Source organism: Dermochelys coriacea, chromosome 10 (assembly GCF_009764565.3).
Source record: "Dermochelys coriacea isolate rDerCor1 chromosome 10, rDerCor1.pri.v4, whole genome shotgun sequence".
NCBI lineage: Eukaryota > Metazoa > Chordata > Testudines > Dermochelyidae > Dermochelys > Dermochelys coriacea.
In genome coordinates, this window is record NC_050077.1 from 62,845,358 (window position 1) to 62,871,724 (window position 26,367).

The following is a 26,367-nucleotide window of genomic DNA, read 5'->3' on the forward strand; positions in this document are numbered from 1 at the left end:
TCAACAGGTAGCCATCGAGAGCGGTGAGTGGTTCCTGCTGGGGTCATCCTAATGCGGTCTTCCAAGGGTCTTGGCACTTTTACCCAACCAGGGAACGTATTTTATATTGTTGTTCTGACCGCACCTAATACCTTATACATATGCATGAGGGTTCAACCCTCTTTTCCTTATCTGTACTTCTATACCCCATGAATATTGGGGTGCCCCATTTTACATAGGTAGTCATCTTAGTTCCCCTTATTCTCGTTAACATCTATGCACAACAGGATCCATGGTAACCTGCAGTCAAAGCAGGACATACCATGATGTTACAATTAGGTGCCTTGCAGTCTAGATGGGTACATTACAACATGTTTCCCATAATATAACCTATTGTCCCATTCTTTTCAGTAATCTTGTAACCTTACTGGCATTGGGTTAGTCATAGGTCACCCACTCATGTCAAGTGTTCTTAAGCCTAAGGCCTAGTATGGCTAAGTTAAAATCTTACAGTTCTCAGCTAGTGGGCCTTGTGTTCTAGCCATGCTTTACATATATACCTAAAATACACTTATCCTAAATACCCGTGAATCTTATGTTTCTATAATCCTACAATTTAAATCTATTTGGCATACATACATTAGATATGAAATAGCATATGAGTTGACCATAACAATAAATGAACTAATTGGCTACATAGTATAAGATGAAGAGGGAAAAATGGATGGATGTTTCGCTGAAAGGAAAGACCAGGTTGATTGCAAAACACCGCACAGTTTGTGTTCTCTATTTACCCAACATAATATGTAGTTTTTTGCCAAGAGGAAAATATTTCTGAGGAGGAGCGTCGTAAATATAAATGTCCCACTTTATTTTGAAAGGTGAGCTTCCCTAGCACTAACAGAGACATGCAGAGAATCTTTGTTTTTCTGCTTTCTGGTTTTCTTTTAATGTTGATGGTCATAATTGAATGTGAGTTTTCAGAAATATAAACCAAAGTTATTTTTATTTATGTCAAAGTGAGTATCAGTTTAGGATCTCAAATCTGGTAACCCTGAGTGTGTGATGTTGAGAAAGACAACTAGAAGTGGGTTTTTTTTATTGCTACACGTGATTAATAGCACTGTAAAGCGGAAGAGGATGTTGGTTTATAATTACTTCCTGGCACTTATCCCTCAAAAATTCTGCATGAATCGCTTCTTTGTTTGTCAGAGACAGGTTCACAGACAAACCAGTTCTTCTTCTTTGAGTGCTCATCCCTCTGTGTATTGCACTGTGGTTATGCATGAGCTACGTGCACCTGAGACTGGATGCAATGTCTATTGGTCCGCACCTGTGCTCAGCACCTTCTCATGCTATAAGCCAAGGGCATAAGGGGTGCAGTGGGGTGATGGACTAACTGCCTCCCCAGTTCCTTTCTGCTGTGGCATGGTCTGAGGCAGAACCCTCCAGTGTCTACCAAGTTGATTCTTCAGTGTCTAACCTGAATATTTAAAATATTTTTTAAATTTACTGAGATAGTTTAATAGTTTTTGTGTTTGTTAGTTAAAATCCGGGAGTGTATGTGGAAGATATTATGCCTAGGATCTCAGGTTTCAAGAACTATATCTCCTGCCCTGAGTCTTTCCCAATCAGCGACAAGAACCATCAGAAATGCCTACTGCCTCGGAAAAGTGCACATCTCTTCAAAGTGTGACATCTAAAGATCCTTTCCCAGCTGGCAGGTGCTGGAATGTAGACTTAAAACATTTCTGATGGATCGTGCTCCGAGGACCTAGTCTGATCTGGCAGAAGCGTTGAGAAGCACACCTCCTAGCACTACAACCTCTGATATAGGGGCAGACAGAGCCAAAGACAACTCCTCATAGGAAACCTTCTCAGAAGGCAAGAATAAAATCCCACTTCTAAGAGGAGGGCTTGTTTCCCAACATCATCTAAGTTGGGTAAGACCTTGCACCTGGTCCAAAAGGCTCAGGATCTCATCATGGCCACTGTACTGATTTGCAGGCTCCAAAGAGCAAAGATGCCTCGATACCAGCACTATCAACAAGAGTGGGACCATCATTGGTACTGACCAGGGAGAGAAAAACCAAGAGCAAAGGTCAGGATGGTCATTGATACCAACCAAGGAGAAGTACTAAGAGCCCCTTGCAATGATCATAGTGTTGCATTCTCATAAAGAGGCTTTGACTTCTATGGGCTTCTGCACTGGCTGCCATGGAGCACAAGGAGAACAGTCCTCATCCCCTGATTACCAGGATGCATATACTACTCCAGAGGATATTATCCTTCTGTGTCTGCAATCTCCCATCTTATCAGAGCTGGTCCTTACAGGGGAGATCTTGACACCATCAGTCCAGGGATGGTACAAAAGGAAAAGTTACTCTCCTATCCTATCTACCAGTTGTGGCATTTCAACATCCATGGTACTGATGACACCACTCTTAGAGTTGGAGCCTACATTTTCCTCCTCAGGCGAATGAGGGACTGACATCATCTCTGTCAAGACAGGATGTTAGCCTAGATAGAAGATCCAGAATCTCCTGGTCCCCCTGGAAACCCCACAAGACAGGTACCCTCCTTGGGACTGATTGTACCCTATGTCAGGGGGTCCTCCTCAGCCAATATTTGATGCCTCTCACTGGCTTCAGTGTGGACCCAGGCTCACCTTCTCCACCAGATAACTAACAGGCAGTTTCAGGACTTGTTAAGGAGGGTTGCTGATACACTCCAGATTCCTGTAGAGGAAATCCAAGAGACACCTCAGAAACTCCTTGATGTTTTATAGAGTGCAGAGTCATCTGACATAAACCAGCAGTATGTGCCCCTACTCCTAAGATAGGGAAAAGAAATACTTAGTGCCATCCAAGGGAGAAGATATGCATTCAGCCCAAAACTCTTTAGTTGTACAAACTGCCACTGAAAAGAGCAGGCAACATTAATCAAGGTACGCTCCTTCAGATAAGGAGGCTAAATTTTTGGACCTCCTCAGTGGGAAGGTGTTTACTTAACCACCTTGCAATTCCAAACAGGCAATTACTAAGTGGTAATTTCTAAGTATGATTTTGTCCATTACTCAAAATTTCCAGAGTTCATGGATAAGCTCCCACAAGAGGATAGAGCACTGTTTCAAGCCCTTATTGGAGAGGGTAGATTGATTGCCAGATCATCTCTCCAAGTTGCAATAGGTGCAGGCCAACAAGCCTCCTAATTGATGGTGATGGCTATCATCATGTATTCGGAGCCCTAGCTTCATTCCTTGGGATTCCTCAGGGACGTTCAATGTACAGAGGAGGATTTGCCTTTTGATGGGAACAACTTATTCAGTCAGAAAATAGATGAGTCATTGCACTCTTGTTGAAAGACTCCAGGGCAATCCTCCTGTCCCTGGGGATATACACACCACCACCAAAGAGGAAATATCATAGACAGCCTCACAAGCCTAGACCAGCAGCACAACCGTTCTACCACCAGAGGGGCTGTGAACTCCCGCAAAATTGGCAGAGGATGCAGCAGAGCAAACATAATGCTCCTCCTTTATTCTCCTTCCAATCACAGCTGCCTTTTAAGAAGTACCTTTGATGGGATATTTGAGAGCTGTGAACCAATCCAGATGCCATGTCCTTTGACTTCAGACCTCATTATTCAATTTGGCAACCACCTAGTTTGTCTTTCGCATACCTGGCAAATGATAACAGATAAATGGGTTCTCGACATCATTTATTTTTGCTACATCATAGAGTTCCATTCCCCATCCCTCTTCATGGACCATTCTCACAAGAGGATACTCACTGAAGAGGTAGACCTCCTTCCTTCAGTGGGGGGGCCCATAGAGCCAGTATCCCCTCAACATCAGGGAAAGGGGTTTTACTTGAAATATTTCCTTATTCCTAAAAAGAGAGGATGGAGTTCCATCTTAGATCTCCAACAGCTCAATGCTTTCATCTACAGATTAAGGTTCAGGATGGTTACCCTGATGTCAATAATTCTGTCACTAAACAGAAAGGACTGGTTCCCAACTCTTGATGTGGAGGATGCCTATTTTCATATAGACAGACATCCACCCCTCATGCAAGAGATTCCTCAAGTTTGTTCTAGGTTCAAACCATTATTGATATAGGGTGCTTCCCTTTGGATTAACAACAGCACCCTGGGTATTTACAATGTTGCTTTCAGTTGTGGTGGCCCATTTCCATCACCACAGATCATCAGTTTTTCCCTGCCTAGAATATTGACTGTTGATGGAGAAATCTAATTAAGAGGTACTGACAGCAACCTCATCCCTGCTCAGTCTTCTAGCATCATTGGGACTCTGTGTGAACACGGAAAAGTCTGTTTTAGCTCCCATAGAATTCACTGAAGTATCTCTGGACTCTGTCAGGAACAGGGCTTGCCTCCCTCAGGACAGATTCCAATCAATAGAGAATCTGATCTCAAAACTCACAGTGAGCATGCAGACATAAGCTCGCAGACAGAAGATCTTCCTGGGTCACATGGAATCCTGTACCGATGTAACATCCTTTTGTGAGACTTCGCCTTCATTGCCTACTGGCTTGGGTTCAGACACTGTACATGCCAAGCAGACACAATATGGACAAGTTGGTCACACTTCCTCTCAGAGTGCTGGACTCTCTAGATTGGTGGGAGAGCAAGTGTGCATGGAAGTTCTCTTCACTTCTCCCATCCCTGAGAAAATATTGATCACCGCCGTCTCCCTGTTAGGATGGAGCATCCATCTAGATGAGTACACAGTACAAGGGACTTGGACTCTTCGGGCATCCGGGATGCACAGAAACCTCCTAGAACTGAGAGCGGTGTGAGAGGCCTGCAGAAGATTCTGCTCATACTTGTACTGCTCAGACAATCCCAGCATATTCAAGTGATGTCAGACAATGTGACAAGTGTTCTATATCAGCAAGCACAAGGGAGCAAGATCTGCCACTCACCACCCCACCTCGGCCCCTTTGCTGTAGAGGCTGTCAATCGGTGGAGTAGATGTGTTCGTCACCAGATTACCCTATCAACAGCGTGTGTATCCTGGGAATACACAAAACACTGGCAGACAGCCTGCGCAGGCACTACTCCAAGGGTCATGAATGGGAACTACATGATTTTCTGGTGCACAGCATATTCCAGTAGTGGGGGTGTCTGTCTTGGGGCCCGTTTGTATCCCAAGGGAACAGGAAATGCAAGATGTACTGCTCCAGGAGTGCTCAAAGTTAGGACTCTTGTGGAAAAGTGCTTCTTCACCTTTGGTCAAAGCATTTAATGAATGCTTTCCTCACCCAATACACTGTAACATCTAGTTCTGAGGAAGATCCAGCAGGACAGAGCAGTGGTCATTCTCATTCTTAGATGGCTCAGGCAGTTTTGGCTTCCCAAACTCTTTTAGATGTTGCTCATCACCCATCAATATCCTATCCATCCCAAACCTCTTGCTCCAGGACACAGCAGGGTCCAACATTCTAATCTGAACTCCCTCCACTTCATGGCATGGCATCTGGATGAACATTGAACCTAGAACAGATATCCAAACCATCCTTAACAACAGCATAAAGGAATCTACCAGAAAATGCTTCTCATCTAAGTGGAAGAGGTTTTCCATTTGAGCTCTGCATCGCCAGATGTCCCCAGAAGAATCAGACATCCTAATATTTTGGGCTGTGCTTTCCTTGAAATCCTCAGGTCTTTGCCTTCGCTCCCTGTGGGTACACTTGGCTGCTCTTAGTGCCTGTTATCCTCCAACTGACAGTCACTCTATTTTCACCCATCCAGTGTCTGTACATTTTCTAAAAGATCTAGTCAGAATCTTCTCAGTGGTAACAAGACCTGCTCCAACACGGGATTTAATTTGGTTCTCTCATTGTTAATATAGTCCTGTTCTCTCATTGTTAATATATACAATTTTCCATAAGGATAAGGTTTTGCTAAAACTACCCAAAATTTACCCCCAGAGTAATCTCTGAGTTCCATCTGAATCAAACAATCCACTTCCATGTTGCCTTCCTGAAGCCACATCTCCAGTGAGGATAAGCTTCCATACATTTGTTGGCTGCATGATGGGCTTTGGAGTTCTACCTATAGAAAACAAAATCTTTTAGGAAATCTTCTAGGATGTTCTTTTCCCTGACAGAACGAATGAAGGGAAAAGCGATCTCTTCTCAGAGACTTTCTAGGTGGATTTTAGGCTGCATTCTGCTGGATTACAAATTAGAAGATATCCCTCCTCTGCAAGGTGTGGGGACCTACAGCAGAGCTAAGGAAGCTCCAGTAGCCTCTCCAAGAAATTCAGCTTGTTGACATCTGTAAAATGGGAACATGGGGTTCTAGCTGAAGGTTCTGGCTTCATTAGACATTATGTCACAATGCAAGCTTCTGCAACTGATGCATCCTTTGGTTCAGCGGTCCTTCAGTCATCGATACCACACAAATCCTTACACCCTCCCCTTAAATGAATACTGCTTGTCAGTGACCCACTGTGAAATACACATAGGGACCAGCACTCAGAGAAGAAAGAGAGGTTATTTTACCATATATAGTAATTGGAGTTCTTTGAGATGTGTGGTCCCTATCTGTATTCAACTACCCACCCTCCTTCCCCTCTGCTTTGGATCCTTCATGTATGATTCATGGTAGAGAAGGAAGTGGAGAGGCCTCCACTGACCCTTATACCCTCAGTTAAGAGGCCAAGGAGAAGAAGTGCACAGGCACGGACCTATGTCACTGCTAGTAAAAATCTTCTATCTCAGGCTCGCAGTGGAATACAGATGGGTATTAACAGCTCAAAAAATTCCAGTTAGATGCAAAGTAAATAACCCTTCTTTTTCATGAGCACTAGGATTCAAACGGAAGGTTGGATTGATGAAAGGAATAATGCATTTCATGCAAACCAAGTTGGTCATGGGTTAACAGTCTGATTCTAAGCTAATGAAATCATTTCAAAACAAAGTTTAAAAGTGGTTTGCTTTTAAACAGAATTTGAACACCGTTGGGTTACTGTTGTAAATAGAGCCACACCACATTCAACATCATTTTCACAAACTCCCCTTCAGGGTATGCTTAGGTTCAAGCATAATTTGTGAAAATGATTATGAAATTTATTTGTCCTTGTCTGTGCCAATTAGCCAAACAAACTAGTGTAGAAAGGGGTTGGTCTGAAATAGTTTTCAAACGCCATCTCTCACTTAGTGTAACAAAGACATACCTTTAAGAATGCTAACATTTTGCTCTACAGATAATGGTGACTGCTGCAGTATAATCCAGTATGTGACTAATGCTATTTCTGGTTCTTAAACTTTTGTTGATGTGAAATCCAGCAAATCAAAACTAATTAATTGCTTTGAATTTCTAAAAACAGCCTGAAAGGTCTTTTTCTCATCACTACATTGGGAGCACTGACAGGGAGGTTAACATATATTAATGGGAGTTACTCACACACTTACACTTTTCATCAAAGAGAGGATGTATTCCTATAATATGTTTATCAGGAATTAAGTCTCTTAGTACAATGGGAGTTGTACTGGGAGGTGTTAGGCTAAATCAAATAAGAACACTCCTTGATGACAAATGTTAGAGTTCTTGAGTAAGAGCATAGGTATTTCTGCTGTCGTGTAAAGCTTGCATTGGAAAATATTTTCTCAGATTTTTTTTCTCTCCCTCTTAAAGTGGGCCAGATGGAAAACATTTCGCCTGGGCAAATCATTGATGAACCCATACGTCCAGTTAATATTCCACGGAAAGAAAAGGACTTCCAGGGAATGTTAGAATATAAGAAGGATGATGAGCCAAAACTGGTCAAGAATCTTATTTTAGGTAAATATTTTCCTTATTTGCAATAAACAATATAGGAACTTGGGATTTGCCTTATCAGATCAGATAACTGATCTGGGTAGCTTAGTATCTTAGATTTGGCAATGTCCAGTTTACCTAATATTTTGAAGGAAGGTGAGACTTTTCCAATGCACTAACACAACTGTATACATCTTTATTGTAATGTTATCCTTCTTCTTGCTTAGTATATCAAATATTGGCAATGCCTTTTGTAATTCTCCATAAAAAATTTAACTGGTAAATATTTTTTTCTGATCCAATAGCTTTGTCAGAAAAATAACACTATTTGTAAAATAAATGCCATTGGTATTCATTGGCCAGAACTATGGTAATTAACTGAGGATCTGCAGCTATACTGCACATTATACCATCTGACGAGTTTAGATTTGATGTAAAGTTCTGTGTGTGTGTGTGTGTGTGTGTGTGTGTGTCTGTGTGGTTTTCCCCAGATCTGAAACCACGTGGTGTAGCAGTCAACCTGATCCCAGGACTACCAGCATATATATTATTCATGTGTGTCCGCCATGCTGATTACCTTAATGATGATCAAAAAGTGAGGTCATTGCTGACTTCCACTATTAATGGCATCAAAAAAGTATTGAAGGTTAGTTGTTTCATGTCCTTTATGAAAATGCAACTTGAAATCTACTTTTGCTTTTACTTTACTTTAATTTTTAATTTACTTTTGCTTTTGTTTTAAAGAATAGAAAAAAGGCTTTCACCGATTTTTCACCGATTTGGCTCTTAGTTACTGGTTAGTAAGTCATTCCCACAGATAACTGCCCATCACAAAAATGCTGTTATCTTCCCCAGATCATAGCTAGAGTTATACAGAATTAGTTTCATAGAATCATAGAATATCAGGGTTGGAAGGGACCCCAGAAGGTCATCTAGTCCAACCCCCAACTATACTATACTATACTTCACAATATATTTCACAATATAGTATAGACAGTTTGACTCAATAGAACATTAGAATTTATATTAACTCTTGTTTGATCCTAAACAGCTTTCATCCTGCCCTCCACCCCTGCATGTATACTTTTGTGCACATAGTCACATGCACAACTCGTTCTTTATCGAACCCTTCCAGTCCTCTTCATAATGCCACGCTGTTAACCCATATACTCCCGTTGCTGTTTTGGTTGGGAGATTCCCAGGTGGTTATGTGTAATTCTAAGGACTGTTCTGTGAGCTGGTAGAAAGGTTGAGGCCAGTGAACATTAATATTCTTAAATAGATTCCCCTATGTAATTTTTGTCATTTTAGGGCATTTTTCAGTCATTAAACAAAACAGCTACCATGACTGAAAAGCATTTAAGCAATGCACACCTTCTGGAAAAGCTATAGTAAACACCAGTTGTGCAGGAATTCAGATACAGTACTTAAGACAATATATTAATAGTCTTGGGAGAACAATGTGTCTAGTTATATCAGTTACTGCACGTTCTGAAAAGTGCTTCAGATTTAATTGTTCAGAAACCAGTTTCTAGGTTCAAAGCAAGCCTGTGGCTTTGTTTTTTCTTGTTAAGTTGACATGTCACGTTTATTAAAATTGTTACAAAGTGGTAGTGAAAGAACTCCAAATTCTAAGTTATGTTTTTGCTCCCCCTGCTGTACATCTTTATCCTAAGTGTTGCGGTTTGCTGAAACCAGTCATACTGTAGCACAGTGAGTACTGGTAAGAGAAAGTGCAGTAACAAACACAATCACCTAGATTTCAGCTCAGTTCACAGGATGGGGGAAATGCCTGTAAAATTGGAAAAGAAAAAATTGGTTTGAAAAATAATATTTTGAAACTTCTAAGAGAGGGTAAAAATGAATTTCACTGTTTTAAGTAAACACTTGCCTTTCAAATAATGTTATGACAGTGTACAAAAAGCTGTCATACATCAACATTAGTATACTGGTAAGTCTATACAACTACCAGAAGTGTGTATACTGTTTTATTATTTTTAATTATTTTAACATGTATAGTGTATTATTTTTTTTTCTGTTTTAGTTTCTAACGTTTTCTTTTTCAATTTTTCTTTTGAATCCAAACTCAAATGTCTTTGTTTTTGTCTTCAGAAAAGAGGTGACGACTTTGAAACGGTCTCCTTCTGGCTATCTAACACCTGCCGATTTTTGCACTGTTTAAAGCAGTATAGTGGAGAAGAGGCAAGTGCCACTCCTGTTCTGTTTTTTTATTTTTATCATATGATTCATATTAGACCTTTCCCCTAAATTTATTGTTTTCTTAAAATGCAAAATGAAAATAGGTGCAACAGTTAATGTGCACTAACCATTCAACTTCAAAGGTGGGTTCAGATATGGCATGGTTCACAAAAGAGGCACATTTGATAGTGCCAAGTAAGTTCACAATGTTTTCACAGCGTTTGACTGTTCAAAATAATTGATGATCTTCAACCAAGAAAGATAGAAGACTGGTATAGTAAGGGGCTTACAGACCAGATAGGCTTGCATAGTGTCATCATGCCAGTGGTATCAATCTGTGTTCCCATCAAATCTCAAAGTTAGGCAGAATCTCTAAGAAACACCTAGGGGCTTTGGAATAGGTGATGGTAAGTTAGTAGATGGCATTGCAAGTCCATAGTGAACCAGTGTCCCAGCATGGTGCTAGAGGGCATCATGCTGGAAGTGCCATCTTTCAGATTATATACAAAATTAAGGTTTTAGCTGGAGATGCGTGGCACTATTTGTAAAAATAAGGATGTTAGCCCATTAGCCATGGTGTCCTGAACACATTTCAAGTAACGTAGAACATAGTTACCCATCCAATTCCTTCCTGCAAATTTAATTAGATATTATAGGAGGGATTCTCTCCATAACCATCCAACGGAGAATTCCCCAAGATAAAATTGGAGGGTGGGATCTCTCACCTGCCGCAAACCTGGCAGAAGTGTATCCTGCACCAGACGCTGCCCACTGCCATGCAGGATGTGGGAAGGAGCTCCACTCAGCTATGCTGAGCCTCCACTGGTATATGACTATGCACCAGTAGTGTACATTGGTGCAACTCTGAGGCTTTACAAATGCGCAGCAGGGCACAGACCAGCCCAAAAAATGAGAAGATATGACACTTTCCACCCACCCCTCTCCTGCACTGATTGGAGATTGATCATGAGAGAGAATCTGGCCTGTATCTCTGTTTAGAAAAGAAAAGGAATAATTGTGCTGCCTTGCTCTAAGCTTGTCACATCTCACTCCAGAAGTGGCTATATTTCAATGCTGCATGAAGTGATGCCTCAGTGTAGTGTTTATATCAATTTAATTTTCTAATGTGCTCTGTAATCCTTCAAGATGAAAGGTGTTATGATGGTGGCAAAATTATAGTTATCTGAATATTAAAAAAAGATATTTAGGGTACACACTGTATGTAGAGCAGTGCTACTCAAAGTGGTGGTCCGCAGACCGGTGCCGGTCCGCGAGCCATCGGCTGCCGGTCTGCACGCACGTTGGAAAAAAAAATTGCTGGTCCCCCACATCAGATAGCTTGAGAAGCACTGATGTAGAGTACACGTTACACTCCCCCCTAGCGTGGGTCTAAATAGCAGTGTAGACAGTGAGTCACTCCTTAGGCAAGCAAAGTCATTCCTGAAGCCTCTGGATATGTACCTTACATGCCCAAGCAGTGCTTCTCCTGTCTACACTGCTCTGTTTTTAGCAGTGTAGTCTCCCACTGCCAGAGCCTTTCCCCACCACAGTAAAAAGACTATGGCAGTGGGGCACGGCTCCAGTGTGAGGAAGCAGCAGGGCAGGGTTCCGGAAGCTCCCTGCTGCTTCCCTCATGCCAGAGCCTTTCACTGACACGCTGTGGTGTGGATGCAGTCTGCTTTTCATTGCAATGTGTAGCTATCCTGCACAGTACTGCAAGAGGTGTGCAGTGTGGATGTAGCCTTAAAGGTCTTTAAATGCGCCTTTCTATTCATACAATTCTTTAAAGGCCTAGAAAGACTATCTGTGCAGCTAGAAATACTGGGGGAGAAGTAGTGGTTTATTTGTAACTTCAGTAAATGCTTCAGATTCTTGAAGTTTCAAGGCAGTGTAGCCTGATCTACAGATTCTGTATTAATTATATTGATTACTTACGAATCCTGAGTTATCACTTCGAGGGTTGACAGGTTCTTGTCTCAAGACCAGGCCCAGTATTATTCAAATTATTATATAGTTGAAAACCCCAATGTGCACAGTTGCTACACTCACTACTGGAAGTCTTCAGTATATTTACAAATAGTTTATAAATACATTTACACAGTCACAAACACCCCAACTCAGTAAGGTAGAAAGAGATACTACAGAATACACATCTGCACATCCATCTACTCACACCATCCCTTGTAGAACAGCCTGAACTGTTAGCCATCATGTTCCTCATCACCATCACCTTTCCCCTCATCACCATCCCAAGGACTACATCCCCTTCTCCTACTGCCCCTAAGGGCAGGTCTTCACTACCCGCTGGATCAGCGGGTAGTGATCTATCTATTGGGGATCGATTTATCGCGTCTCGTCTAGATATGATAAATTGATCCCTGAATGCGCTCCCCGTCAACTCCAGAACTCCAGCTCGCAAGAGGCGGAAGTGGAGTCGATGGTGGAGCGGCAGCAGTCAACTCGCCGCCATCTTCATGGCCAGGTAAGTTGACCTAAGATACGCCGACTTCAGCTACGCAATTCAGGTAGCTGAAGTTGCGTATCTTAGGTTGTCTCTGCCCTCCCCCAGTGTAGACCAGGGCTAAGAGTGATGCAAGGGTTTTTCCCCTTTTCCTTATTTGTATTTCCTCACCTTACTAATGTTGGAGTGTCCTTTTCCTATAGGTTAACATATCAATGATCTCAGTTTATTATCATATATGTCCATTTGTTACCATGGCCCTCTTGTGTTTACAGAGTAGCAGCCGTGTTAGTCTATATTCGCAAAAAGAAAAGGAGTACTTGTGGCACCTTAGAGACTAATATTTATTTGAGCATAAGCTTTCATGAGCTCAAATAAATTTGTTAGTCTCTAAGGTGCCACAAGTACTCCTTTCGTCTTGTGGTTAGTTATTTGTAGATGTAGCTTATGTACCTGTTATGTATGTCAATTCATACATATGGTCGGGTCATGTTCCTGTGGTCAGAAATTCCCCTAAAACACTCTATTTTTAGCTCCCTGATACTTGGAGTTTCTGTTGAGTCATTTTTCTGTTTAAAGTTTATCTGTTCAAAGTTCAGAGGCCTCAAGCCTTATGCTAACTTGCTGAAGCTAATGGCTGTAGCTTCCTTGCATTAATGCTGAATATAATGCAAAGCAGTGAATATAATAAAGGCAAGCTCAACCTATGATAGAAATAGTTTGATCCATATCCAAAATGCAAATCCAAGCATTAGCTGCAATAGAACCAACTTTTAAATGAAATGTTTTGGGGATGTAAGCGGGAGAATGGGAATGAATTTGCAAAGGAGTATTACTTGCCTACAGTAAGAAAAAATATACATGCTATTTTGTACATTGAAGCATTTGCTTCCATTGTCTTGTGAATTCAGGGATTTATGAAGCACAACACGCCTCGTCAGAATGAACACTGCCTCACCAATTTTGACTTGGCTGAATACAGACAGGTATTGAGTGACTTGGCTATTCAGATCTACCAGCAGCTGGTCAGAGTGTTAGAGAATATTCTGCAGCCAATGATTGGTAAGGCAAAATTAAATTCCTCTAACTTTCCAGCTATATTAATCAAAATAAATTTCTTCCTACTCAATGAGAATGGTGGTAGTATATGATCTCTTGTATTTGCCCTTAAATGGTATATTTATATTAAAGCACCCTACTAGTATTCTGTTTATAAATGACTATTATAAGCAGAGATCAGGGAGAGAGAATGAAAGCATAACTCTGTTGCTACTCCCCCCCACACTATGACAGAATAGCTGGATGTACCTTATAAATGTTTGTAATGAAGTAATAATATTATCAGCAGTGAAATAGTTAACAATGTTGATATTTAAATTCACATTTTTTTAAAATGAAAATGATTTATTCTAGATCTCTAAGCAAAGCCCATTAAATTCATGTATCTTCCCTTAAGACAATATTGACATTTAAATTTTCACTTGGCTGCAGAGTCAACACATCATTTAGATGAATGGAGCAGCTCTTAGCTCCACTGGAGCTATTACTTATCTAATTGAAGACTCAGGAAAACAGTACTATATTGAGCCACATTCAGGCTTTCTTTACAACCCTATGGACTAGGCTCTTTTTAAAATTGTAATGGAAACTTAACTTCGATTCTGCAAAAATTAGTGGGGGCAATTAGAAAAGAGCTGGAATGGTATAGAATGGTGGCCAATAGAAAGCTCAGTCTACTACTTGTATATAAATATTAATTACTATTGTTTTGTAAAAATGTGTATACATTTGGGCATTTTTCAGCTATAGTAATAATGTTGTCAATCAAATGCAGTTTCAGGAATGCTGGAGCATGAAACTATTCAAGGTGTCTCAGGGGTAAAGCCACCAGGGCTGCGAAAGAGAACGTCCAGTATTGCTGATGAAGGGACCTACACGCTGGACTCTATCATTCGACAGCTGAACACATTCCACTCTGTAATGTGTCAGCATGGTATGGATCCAGAGTTGATCAAGCAAGTTGTCAAGCAAACGTTCTACATCACTGGAGCAGTAACCCTGAATAATCTCCTCCTGCGCAAGGACATGTGCTCCTGGAGCAAAGGGATGCAGATACGGTGAGAGAGTGCTCCATAGTATTTTCACTTGCCTCTTAAATGTACTGTTGGCTGTAAGAAAGGATTTGTTATGCTCAGATAATTGTTTTGAATAATAGCTGTATTTAAGCATTCCATTTAAGAGAGAAGTGTGCCGGACTCCTTTATGCTGGTTTTGAGGGTTTCTTGCACTTAATATCTCACCAGGAAGTCATTATTTAATTTAGGGCTAAATCCTGGTTCCACAAACAAAGCTTCTGTAGGATGGAGTTGAGGGGAAACAAAATTAATTCCCTTTTATCTGCAAGTAAGGCTCAGCCCAGATGGGCAACACCAGCTACTGCCGAGTATGGGGAGGTGTAGCAAATGTTCCTCATTGCTTAACCTTGTCAGTTTGTGGCTCAGTGGACACATGATGTGTTCAGATCTATTGTCGTTCCTCTTTTTCCCAGTATGGGACACATTTTATTCATTTTTGGTGTCTGTTGCCCAGTATATTGTGTTTGTATAGTGTTATCATATTCATCTCCTAAGAAGCTTTGAAAATCTCAACCTAATATACAAGGGTGAAATCCTGCTTGTCTTAACTGCACAGAGTAGTCCCATTGAGATGAATATGGGGAACAGAGTTAGGCCGTACATCCGAACAGAGCCAAACAAGGAGGAGAAGGGGTAGATAGAGAGTGGCCATTATTTTCAAATATTCTTTGGAACTCAGGGTGTGAAGGCTTCTAATGACACAGCATAGGGTTATTAAAAAGTCCTCAGGAAAATCAATTGAAGGGAGCTGCTATGGAAATAAACTTTACGGAAATTATAACTAGGTATTGTGTAAGGGAAATACCCACAAAAACAAAATATGGGCATTAATTAAACAGAAAATCTAAAGCTCTTGATATTTGGTCAGACTTGAACAGTAGGAATGAAAACATTCTTGGGCGGTTTCCTCTTTTAACAGGTACAATGTGAGTCAGCTTGAAGAATGGCTGCGTGACAAAAATTTGATGAATAGTGGGGCCAAAGAAACACTGGAGCCTCTCATTCAGGCTGCACAGTTGTTGCAGGTGAAAAAGAAGACGGATGAAGACGCAGAAGCCATTTGTTCAATGTGCAATGCTCTAACTACTGCTCAGGTAATCCAGCCCTTATCCTGACAGCTGTTACATTTATGCACACCTCTAAACTGTGTTTTTTCTAGGTCTGCATGTGCTTCCATCTTACAGAGATTGGGTATTTCTGCTCATGTTGTTGTAAATGAGCATAATGAAAACAGAGGTCGAATGGAATAGTGGGTCCACTCCCAAGGACTGTGCACAAAATAAGTTCCAGGTTGTATTGCTTTAACTTTACCAGTATAGTTAAAATGGCACAATCCCCCTAATGTGGATGCACTTATAGGTGGGGGAAAGTGCAATATACTAGTATAGCTAAGGGAAATAAGCTATACTGGCATAAAGCTCCTTTTGCATCCGTACTCGGGGTTGTACCAGTATAGTTAGTTCAACTGAAAAAACACTACAGGTGACCAAAATAGTTATATCTGTACAAAATCCGTGTAGGCCTGGCCTTTGACTCCAAGAATAAGAGATGCCTGTGTACCATACTACTACGTGCCAGCCCAATCCCAATCCCAATCCCTGCATCAGAAATGTAGAAACCCCTGTTGCTTTTGCACTTTAAGAAAAAGTTCCAATTTCAGAAGTTTCAAATTTTATTTAAAAAAATGGGATCATGAAAAAAGTACAGATATTTTTACTTGAGCTAAAGAAATTTATTCTGTATCATTTGATGTTCCCCTTACTGATGTCTGTCTTTTTCTTGGTTTGGGGTCTTCATCCTGCATTTAGGGCTCTAACTTGTTCCATTTAAAATCAGTGGAAATTTTACTACAGTCTTTGATGGGAACAGGATAGGGTCCGAAATGTAGGACCAAATTCAGGTAAAGGAAGTAGCAACACTTCCACTGACTTCAGTGGATGTAAGATATTATTGCTGCTGATTGAGTGTCTTCTGCTAATTTCCACAGTGTGGTAGGCACTGCCCACACATGTGTCAAGGCAATAGTCCCTGCCCCAAAGGACACACAATCTAAGAACACAAGTGATGTATGAAGGATGGAGAGAGCGAGCGAGCACTAAACCTTACATTTTAAAAACAATCGTCAACTCTAATCTCCTCCTGTGCTGGTATTAGCTGATCAATTTCGTGTAGCTGTCATGGAAAAAGTAGAATTTGTAAGTGTGCCAGGATCAGCTGTTTAATAATATTGTACAGCTATATATTTTCACATAAAAAAAATGTAAAAGGCTTGTTTATTTTAAATATGTGCCTTAATTTATTATAGCATATAACAATTTCTTAAATGAGTAAGAAAATTTCAAATGCATTGATTTGAAAAAACCAGCACTTGTAAACAACTAATTTAGAAAGATATTTTTAAACATTAAGAATAGGATGCCTATATATTTAATTCAACAATAGACTGAAACCAAGAACTGTTGTTTTTCTTCACAGATTGTAAAAGTTTTGAATTTGTATACTCCAGTTAATGAGTTTGAAGAAAGGGTCTCAATATCATTTATACGTACGATACAGGTAAGACGGTTTTTTGCCCCACATATTGTTGAGTTATGTCTACAGGAACACATCAGTGAGCCAAACAAGGTGTTGTCATAAAGTACAGTGCAATATTCAAAGTAAAGCAGGCTTGTCAACTACATTTTCTTTTCTTCTTCTGTAATACAGATGTGATACCAAGACATTTACCGTATATACTTATTCATAAGCCGAATATTTTTGGTAAAAAAGTGGCACATCAAAGAACGGGCGTCTGCTTATAAACAGATCTACACCAAAATTTGATTATTTTAAACTCTATGAAATCATTGAATTGAATTTCTAATACATTGTCGTTTTGTTTACCTGGAGCGTCTGAAGGTATGGAGCCCCTCAGTTCCCTGTGGCCGCGGTTCGCCGTTCCCAGCCAATGGGAGCTGTGGGATATGGGAACTGAGGGGCTCCATGCCTGTGAACTCTCCAGGTAAACAAAACGTCCTGACCCACCAGCGGCTTACCCTGACGGGCCGGGAGCCAGAGTTTGCCAACCCCTGAAATATAGGGTCAGTTTATGAAAGTGTCATACAGTTTTTACTATTTTTACTTATCCATCTTGGGGGGTCAGCTTATAAACAAACGGGCTAATGAATGAGTATATACGGTACGTTTATTGTAGGCTGTCACAATTTCTGCTACGATTTGCAGATTTAAACTAATGTAGACTTTAACTTTCTATCACTATTTATTTTTAAAATGAATTCTAGGTACCTGATTTTCAGAAGATGCCATAATTTTTCTATCTCTGTATCTCTTTTTGTGCACACTCCACTATACCCACTTTTCAAGTATTAACATTTGTAAATGCAAGTGATGAAATTTGTACACACCAAACCCATTCATTCAAATTTTTTTTCACACGAGAGATCAATTTGAGACTACTTTGAAAACTGAGCCATACATATCAGAAGTTCTCAATTCAGCTCTTCTAATTTGAAAAATATGATGAGAATTAAACATTTTGAAAATTCAGAGGAATACTGTGTAGTTAATTAATTCTTAAAAATTATTTTTAAAAGTTGCCTTTCCTGGTATCTATTAGGGGAACAATAAGATTGATAAGGGAGATTGACAAGATACAGTAACTCCTCACTTAACGTTGTAGTTATGTTCCTGAAAAATGCTATTTTAAGCAAAATGATTTTAAGCGAATCCAATTTCCCCATAAGAATTATGTAAATAGCAGGGGTTAGATTCCAGGGAAATTTTTTTCACCAGACAAAAGACTATATTTTATGTGTGTATGTGTGTGTATATATATATATACACACACATGTATACACAGTATAAGTTTTAAACAAACAATTTAATACTGTATACAGCAATGATGATTGTGAAGCTTGATTGAGGTGGTGGAGTCAGAGGGTGGGATATTTCCCAGGGGATGCCTTACTGCTAAATGATGAACTAGCACTTGGCTGAGCCCTCAAGGTTTAACACGTTGTTGTTAATGTAGCCTCACACTCTACAAGGCAGCACAAATGGAGGTAGGAGACACAGCATGGCAGAGAGAGACAGAGACACATATGACAGGTTTCAGAGTAGTTAGTCTGTATTGGCAAAAAGAAAAGGAGTACTCGTGGCACCTTAGAGACTAACAAATTTATTTGAGCATAAGCTTTCGTGAGCTACAGCTCACTTCATCGGATGCATTTGGTGGAAAATACAGTGGGGAGATTTATATACACACACAGAGAACATGAAACAATGGGTTTTATCATACACACTGTAAGGAGAGTGATCACTTAAGAAGAGCCATCACCAGCAGCGGGGGGGGAAGGAGGAAAACCTTTCATGGTGACAAGCAAGGTAGGAAACAGCAGACTGGACTTCTACATAGAGTGCTTCCGCCAACGTGCACAGGCTGAAATTGTGGAAAAGCAGCATCACTTGCCCCATAACCTCAGCCATGCAGAACACAATGCCACTCATAGCCTCAGAAACAACTCTGACATCATAATCAAAAAGGCTGACAAAGGAGGTGCTGTCGTCATCATGAATAGGTTGGAATATGAACAAGGGGCTACTAGGCAGCTTTCCAACACCACTTTCTACAAGCCATTACCCTCTGATCCCACTGAGAGTTACCAAAAGAAACTACAGCATTTGCTCAAGAAACTCCCTGAAAAAGCACAAGAACAAATCCGCACAGACACACTCCTGGAACCCAACCTGGGGTGTTCTATCTGCTACCCAAGATCCATAAACCTGGAAATCCTGGATGCCCCATCATCTCAGGCATTGGCACCCTGACAGCAGGATTGTCTGGCTATGTAGATTCCCTCCTTAGGCCCTACGTTACCAGTACTCCCAGCTATCTTCGAGACACCACTGACTTCCTGAGGAAACTACAATCCGTTGGTGATCTTCCTAAAAACACCATCCTAGCCACTATGGATGTAGAAGCCCTCTACACCAACATTCCACACAAAGATGGACTACAAGCCATCAGGAACAGTATCCCCGATAATGTCACGGCTAACCTGGTGGCTGAACTTTGTGACTTTGTCCTCACCCATAACTATTTCACATTTGGGGACAATGTATACCTTCAAATCAGCGGCACTGCCATGGGTACCCACATGGCCCCACAGTATGCCAACATTTTTATGGCTGACTTAGAACAACGCTTCCTCAGCTCTTGTCCCCTAATGCCCCTACTCTACTTGCGCTACATAGATGACATCTTCATCATCTGGACCCATGGAAAAGAAGCCCTTGAGGAATTCCACCATGATTTCAACAATTTCCATCCCACCATCAATCTCAGCCTGGACCAGTCCACACAAGAGATCCACTTCCTGGACACTACGGTGCTAATAAGCGATGGTCACATAAACACCACCCTATATCGGAAACCTACTGACCACTATTCCTACCTACATGCCTCTAGCTTTCATCCAGATCATACCACATGATCCATTGTCTACAGCCAAGCTCTACGATATAACCGCATTTGCTCCAACCCCTCAGACAGAGACAAACACCTACAAGATCTCTATCATGCATTCTTACAACTACAGTACCCACCTGCTGAAGTGAAGAAACAGATTGACAGAGCCAGAAGAGTACCCAGAAGTCACCTACTACAGGACAGGCCCAACAAAGAAAATAACAGAACGCCACTAGCCATCACCTTCAGCCCCCAACTAAAACCTCTCCAACGCATCATCAAGGATCTACAACCTATCCTGAAGGACGACCCATCACTCTCACAGATCTTGGGAGACAGGCCAGTCCTTGCTTACAGACAGTCCCCCAACCTGAAGCAAATACTCACCAGCAACCACACACCACACAACAGAACCACTAACCCAGGAACCTATCCTTGCAACAAAGCCCGTTGCCAACTCTGTCCACATATCTATTCAGGGGATACCATCATAGGGCCTAATCACATCAGCCACACTATCAGAGGCTCGTTCACCTGCGCATCTACCAATGTGATATATGCCATCATGTGCCAGCAATGCTCCTCTGCCATGTACATTGGCCAAACTGGACAGTCACTCTCCTTACAGTGTGTATGATAAAACCCATTGTTTCATGTTCTCTGTGTGTGTATATAAATTTCCCCACTGTATTTTCCACCAAATGCATCCGATGAAGTGAGCTGTAGCTCATGAAAGCTTATGCTCAAATAAATTTGTTAGTCTCTAAGGTGCCACAAGTACTTCTTTTCTTTTAGAGACACATATGAGGGTGGGTGGGTGGGTGGGTGGGTGTGTGTGTCAAACACCATGTGTGTGAGACGCGCATTGTCCCTTTAAGTACGCTGATCCCACTCTAAGGACACTGCCTTTTTAAATAGATCTGCAAGCTCCCTCGGTCCTGAGCCCTGTCGTGTCTTGTCCCCCCTTCTCCCCTCCGGCTCTATGGAGATGGGGGGGGAGGAGCAGTGGGAGGGGGACATCCTGACATTAGCACTTCTCCTCCTGCCCCTGAACAGCAAGCAGGAGGCTCCCGGGAGCAGCTCCAAGGCAGAGGGCAGGAGCAGCATATGGCAGTGGGGGGAGGGACAGCTGAACTGCCCGGCAATTGACAGCCTGCTTGGTGGCTGCCACACAGGGAACGAGGGGGAGATGATGTGGGGCTGCTGGCCCACCCTGGTTCCAAGCCCCCTCAACTAGCTCCAGCGGCTGCTCTTCCTGCAAGCAGTGAACAAAACAGGCAGCTGCCAAACAACGTTATAAGGGAGCATTGTGCAACTTTAAATGAGCCTGTTCCCGAATTGATCAGCAACGTGACAATGAAACAACGTTAACTGGGACAACATTAAGTGAGGAGTTACTGTAAAAAAAAACAAATTAATCATTCTGCATACTCACCGAAGAGGTACAGTTAACATATGCCAGAAAGGTCCCCTACCCTCTGCAGAAAATCTAAATGTTTCTTCAGATTTGTTATGAAGAAAAGACATGCAGATCCAAAGCTGCTCAGGGGCAGCTCTGGTTTATGTGCATAACTGTTACAAAGGGTCCAGATCTACCAAATATATATGTATATATTTTGCACTGATCAGTAGTCAAATATTTAGTATGACAAGCTCAAAAAATTATTATGTTTTACAAAAACTCATGTTTTCTTTTTAATAATTTTTCTCAAGAGAATGTTTAAAGCCCACAAAGTAATGATAACTGTAGCTCACGAAAGCTTATGCTCAAATAAATTTGTTAGTCTCTAAGGTGCCACAAGTCCTCCTTTTCTTTTTGCAGATACAGACTAACACGGCTGCTACTCTGAAACCTGAAAATCAAGTATAACTGATTATAAGCTCCACTTTTATTTACAAAAAAGCATGATACTAAGCAACTCAAATCCAACGTGATTATTTTTGATCTGCCTTTGCTGCAAGATGAAGTATTAACACAACCAATTTCTTATCTTTTACAGATGCGTTTACGAGACAGGAAAGACTCTCCTCAGCTGCTAATGGATGCTAAACACATCTTTCCTGTTACTTTTCCATTTAATCCATCCTCTCTTGCATTAGAAACCATTCAAATTCCAGCCAGCTTGGGCCTAGCATTCATCTCACGTGTCTGAACCAAGGATGCACTGTCAGCTATTGACAATGAGTCTGTTGCCTGAAATCTGAATCCATTAAAACATAGTGAGCCACTGAAAATACGTTTTTGAAGGGACAATACTGCATGTGCCCAGATTTTTAGTATGGGTAGCTGGAAATCAACATAACTGTACAACAACTGGAAGGCTCGTAGAAAGATGTGCATTTGTATAGGTCATTATTTTCATGTAGACACACATTACTAATCGTTATGTTTCCAGAGTATGAATATAGGGCTAGGGCAAAAGTTGTCTTCAGCTGCCTAGAGACATTTTTAGATCTTTAGTAACATATTTAAATAGTGTACATTAAAATACATACACAATCTGCTCATAGGCAGGGACCAATAAGGACAGACATGGTACTATAAGTGGAGGACTAGAAGTAAGGCTTTTTGTAGTAGAATACATAGTCATGTAGGAATCTGTTTCTCCATTAGAGTTTTTGACAATTTAAACATAGCAAACTGGCAATATATAAAATAATTTGTTAAACAGCTTCCTTATTTCAGTATAACATAAATTATGAAGTTTTAAAGTCTTTTGGCTTACTATGCGGTATAACATAGGTGTTCATTTATTAGTACTGTGATTTACTAAGCATATTAAACTGCTGCTGAGTATTGTGTTTTTTAAAATGTATGATAGTATCCTTTATTAGGCACTAAAATAAGAGACTTCACTTTTTCTTATCAATTTTGTTTACAGTCCAATGCAATCCATTCTTTTAACTGGATTTATGCAAATGTCAACAAATATCACCTGGAAAGGAAAAATGGTAACTAAGCACAAGTAGCACACTGGAAGTTACATGACAGTTTTCTTTAAAGATAGGGTACAAAAATATTCGTCTTGTGACAAAATGAACAAAAGTCAGTAATGATTATTATAATTATTTCATATTTTGTAGTTGGTCAGGGTTTCTCCTTTGTCCAATTTTAGTCCAAGGAAATGGCATTGTATTTTTTCAATATCATCCATTTTATGTTTTTGCCACACTTTTTAAGATGTATTCTCAAATACCTAGAAAGAAAGGGGAAATTCCTTGAGTAGGCCAATACCTTCATTAGCCTATATATTGGCTTCTGTAAACGTACAACAAACATTGACTGGGAAGGGAGTATTTAAAATTGTGCAGTTTGTGAATCTATGCATATAGTTCAATGAACCTATTTAACAAAAAGGTTACTTCATGCTAGAAAAATAATTTAAAAAAAATCTATAAAGTGTTCTGTAAGATCCAGAATGCACAATGAGAAATTATAGTTGTTTTGGCGTCTCCACTTTCAATCAGAAAGAATATTCCCTCTTTCACTCCTCAGATCTGCTCCAGTGTGGAATTTATATTTTAAAATGTATGATAATTAAGTCAGAGGCCTTGGTCAACACTCCATTTCTGAATGATGTATGGTTCAAATATACATATGTAAAAGTTGCACATTACTAAATTGTAGAGTGCAATATTTTAACGTATCGTGCAAATTGGCAACTTAGCATGAACATTTATTTCTTTACAAGAATAGAAAAATATTCTAGAGGTATACTTTTAGAATGTTCTGATACTAGTCAGTTTGCCTGCAAACCTACAAAATCATTTTGCTAGCTGAGCAGACCAATACATTTCAGTTATGTTTTATTTGAGATGTATACATGCACCTTATATATGGTGACTGATAAAATGTATAATAAAGAAAGCTTGATCTTTGTCAGTACCATTTTGAAATGCTCATGCCTTTTTATTTTCAGAAGTGTGTGCCCATTTTTTGTGTTTTAGAGCTCACTACTGATACGTTCAGGTACCTACAAGTAAGCATTGCGTCTTTAATTTGGATGATCTTTGTTAAATTATTTAAATTATTTTCATATGCAAAGTAAACCAAAAGCACTTCATTCAAATATGTTTGTTACTTTATCTCTGACGCCAAGGATAATATGAGTTGGCTCCAAACACAGTGTAATATAATATAGTGGAGTGTACTAATCTTTCAAAGTTTCAGGAAGTACTGCACTTGTTAATATGTCATGAAAAAGCTCTGATATCCAGTAATAGCATAAGAGCAGGAAATAGGTGAAAACATTTAGAAAACTAGAAACTTTTCTCCTCCTGTTTAAATAAAACTGGCACAACAGTATATTCATACTGTAGATGAATCTACTACTTAAACACATAGTTATGAAAATTTATGTTTAAAATATATTTTTGTTTTTAAAATTTGTTTACCTGTATAAAGCCTTATTGTGTCTTGTTTCCTTAACAAAGTAGTAATAAGTTGTTTATAGGTATTATCCTTAAACTCAGTGGTTTGAGTAGTGTTACATTTATATCACATTAAAAGTGTATGCTGCTTGACATGTTTTAAAGGAAAATATTTCTAAGTTGAAATAGATGTGTACTTGGTAAATCATCTAGAATTTTACATAACAGTATTTTACATGCACTTTTCAGAAGTAAGAATATTAGTCTTGATTTATTATATAAAATATTTTTCACTTTAGGTTTAAGGTCTCTTTAAATAACCATGAAAACAAATATAAACATCTTTTAACAACTTATTTTTTTCCTTTGAATCATGGTTATGCTCTTTTAATGTGGACATAACTTTTATATTTTAATTTATTATCTATTGATATAGTAGATTCTGTTGGATGCTGGAAATTATTAATTTGTCAATGTCCCTTTTGACATACTTAACCATTCTAAAGATGTTGCACAATAATTACCTCATTGAGTTTGGTATATTTTTAGTCCAGTGATTATTTTGCTCTGCCTTTTGCAACATAATCTTCTATCCAAATTTTAACAAATTGCTACCCAGGCTTTAATCTGAGATGGAAAGTGTTTGAAGAATTTTGCTTTATTAAATGTGATTAATCTAGTCTACTTGATCAGAATAGAAAGATATGGTAAATGTCATCTTTGAAAAGTTGATTTTTTTTTAATCCGTTAACAGTTGTTCCATATCTGGAAACACCAGCATTTGAAAGCTGAAGGTCTATATCATTTAGGATTTAAAACTGAACACATTTCAAAATATCATACAAGAATTCTGAGAGAATTACTTTTGTTTTTTAAGATGCTGATAATTCATCTGATAAATAAAAGCCTTTAAACAGGTTTTCACCTATATCACCACAGTACATGGATGAAAACCGAAACAATTCAGAATGACATATGCTTTGAAATGTTGTAGTGTCTGATGTTGTATTTAGTAAACGTGTGCATCATAAACACTGTATCCTATTAGCTGTCACTGAAAAATGTCCAAATAAAAACCAACTCTACAGCTGTTGTTTTAGTTTTTTTGTGAATATTTAAACAACAGATATATTCAAATGAGGCCCAATCCAACCCCATGGAAGCCACCAGGAGCCTTTCTATTGACTTGAAAGGGTAGTTGGTTCAGGTCCAAGATGTCATACATGCGCGTGCACACAAACAGATTCATACTGACAGAACCTTTTTCTGTAAATACATCTATACTGTATGTGTCTTTTGTTGTACAGAAAGCAATTCTGTCAGTATGTTAACATGCTTCTGTTTCAAAGTGCATGGAAAACAAATTATACTAATGAACAGAAAAGAAAATTAAGGTTGCAAATTTAAACAAAAACACAGGCTTCTGTGCCCTGGGAGCTCTAAAACCAGATGGTGTTTTTAGTGGAACTTTATCTTAATATCATGAAGAACTTAGTGTATCCGACCAACTGTGACACTCCTGGGAATACTGAGGGCGGATACCGAGGAAGCCTTGTTGGTCGGTGCCTGCCAAGGGTCAGCTCCCCAAACCCAGCTACATAAGCACTCCCCTCCAGGACTACACAGGCCCAGCTCTATCTATACAGGTTAGTGATAGGCTCACTCCAAGCCTCAAGCCCCCCGAGTGTCTCCCAGGACTGACCAGGCCCTGATCTACTGGATGCTCACTGAATTCACAGAATCTGCTGCTCCCAAAGAACAGTACACACCAGCTTACCACTTTCACCTCAGGATCATCACTCTGCTTAACACACACCACTTAGATATGTTTATAGCAAAAACAAGTAAAAGTTTATTTAACAACATAGAGTGATTCAAGAAGTAGCAAGTCAAAGTATTGGAAACAAATGGTTGTATGTAAAATAAAATCATAATACGCATTCTAGAACATACTCACTTAACTAATT

The 26,367-nt window shown here is 39.9% G+C and overlaps 1 protein-coding gene across 20 annotated transcripts in view; it reads left to right on the forward strand.

Annotated features, from left to right (window-relative positions):
* The window catches only part of MYO5A (myosin VA), a 203,691-nt gene extending 178,199 nt beyond the window's left edge, over nucleotides 1-25,492 (forward strand). For all 20 annotated transcript variants that reach the window (XM_043494658.1, XM_043494662.1, XM_043494668.1 and 17 more), the window contains 8 exons: nucleotides 7,645-7,791; nucleotides 8,259-8,413; nucleotides 9,880-9,969; nucleotides 13,339-13,489; nucleotides 14,262-14,544; nucleotides 15,482-15,656; nucleotides 17,038-17,118; nucleotides 22,030-25,492. In XM_043494658.1, coding sequence (XP_043350593.1) covers nucleotides 7,645-7,791; nucleotides 8,259-8,413; nucleotides 9,880-9,969; nucleotides 13,339-13,489; nucleotides 14,262-14,544; nucleotides 15,482-15,656; nucleotides 17,038-17,118; nucleotides 22,030-22,182 — 1,235 coding nt within the window. In that variant the 3' untranslated portion in view covers nucleotides 22,183-25,492. The remainder of the gene's footprint in view (nucleotides 1-7,644; nucleotides 7,792-8,258; nucleotides 8,414-9,879; nucleotides 9,970-13,338; nucleotides 13,490-14,261; nucleotides 14,545-15,481; nucleotides 15,657-17,037; nucleotides 17,119-22,029) is intronic.
* The last annotated feature ends 875 nt before the right edge of the window (nucleotides 25,493-26,367 follow it).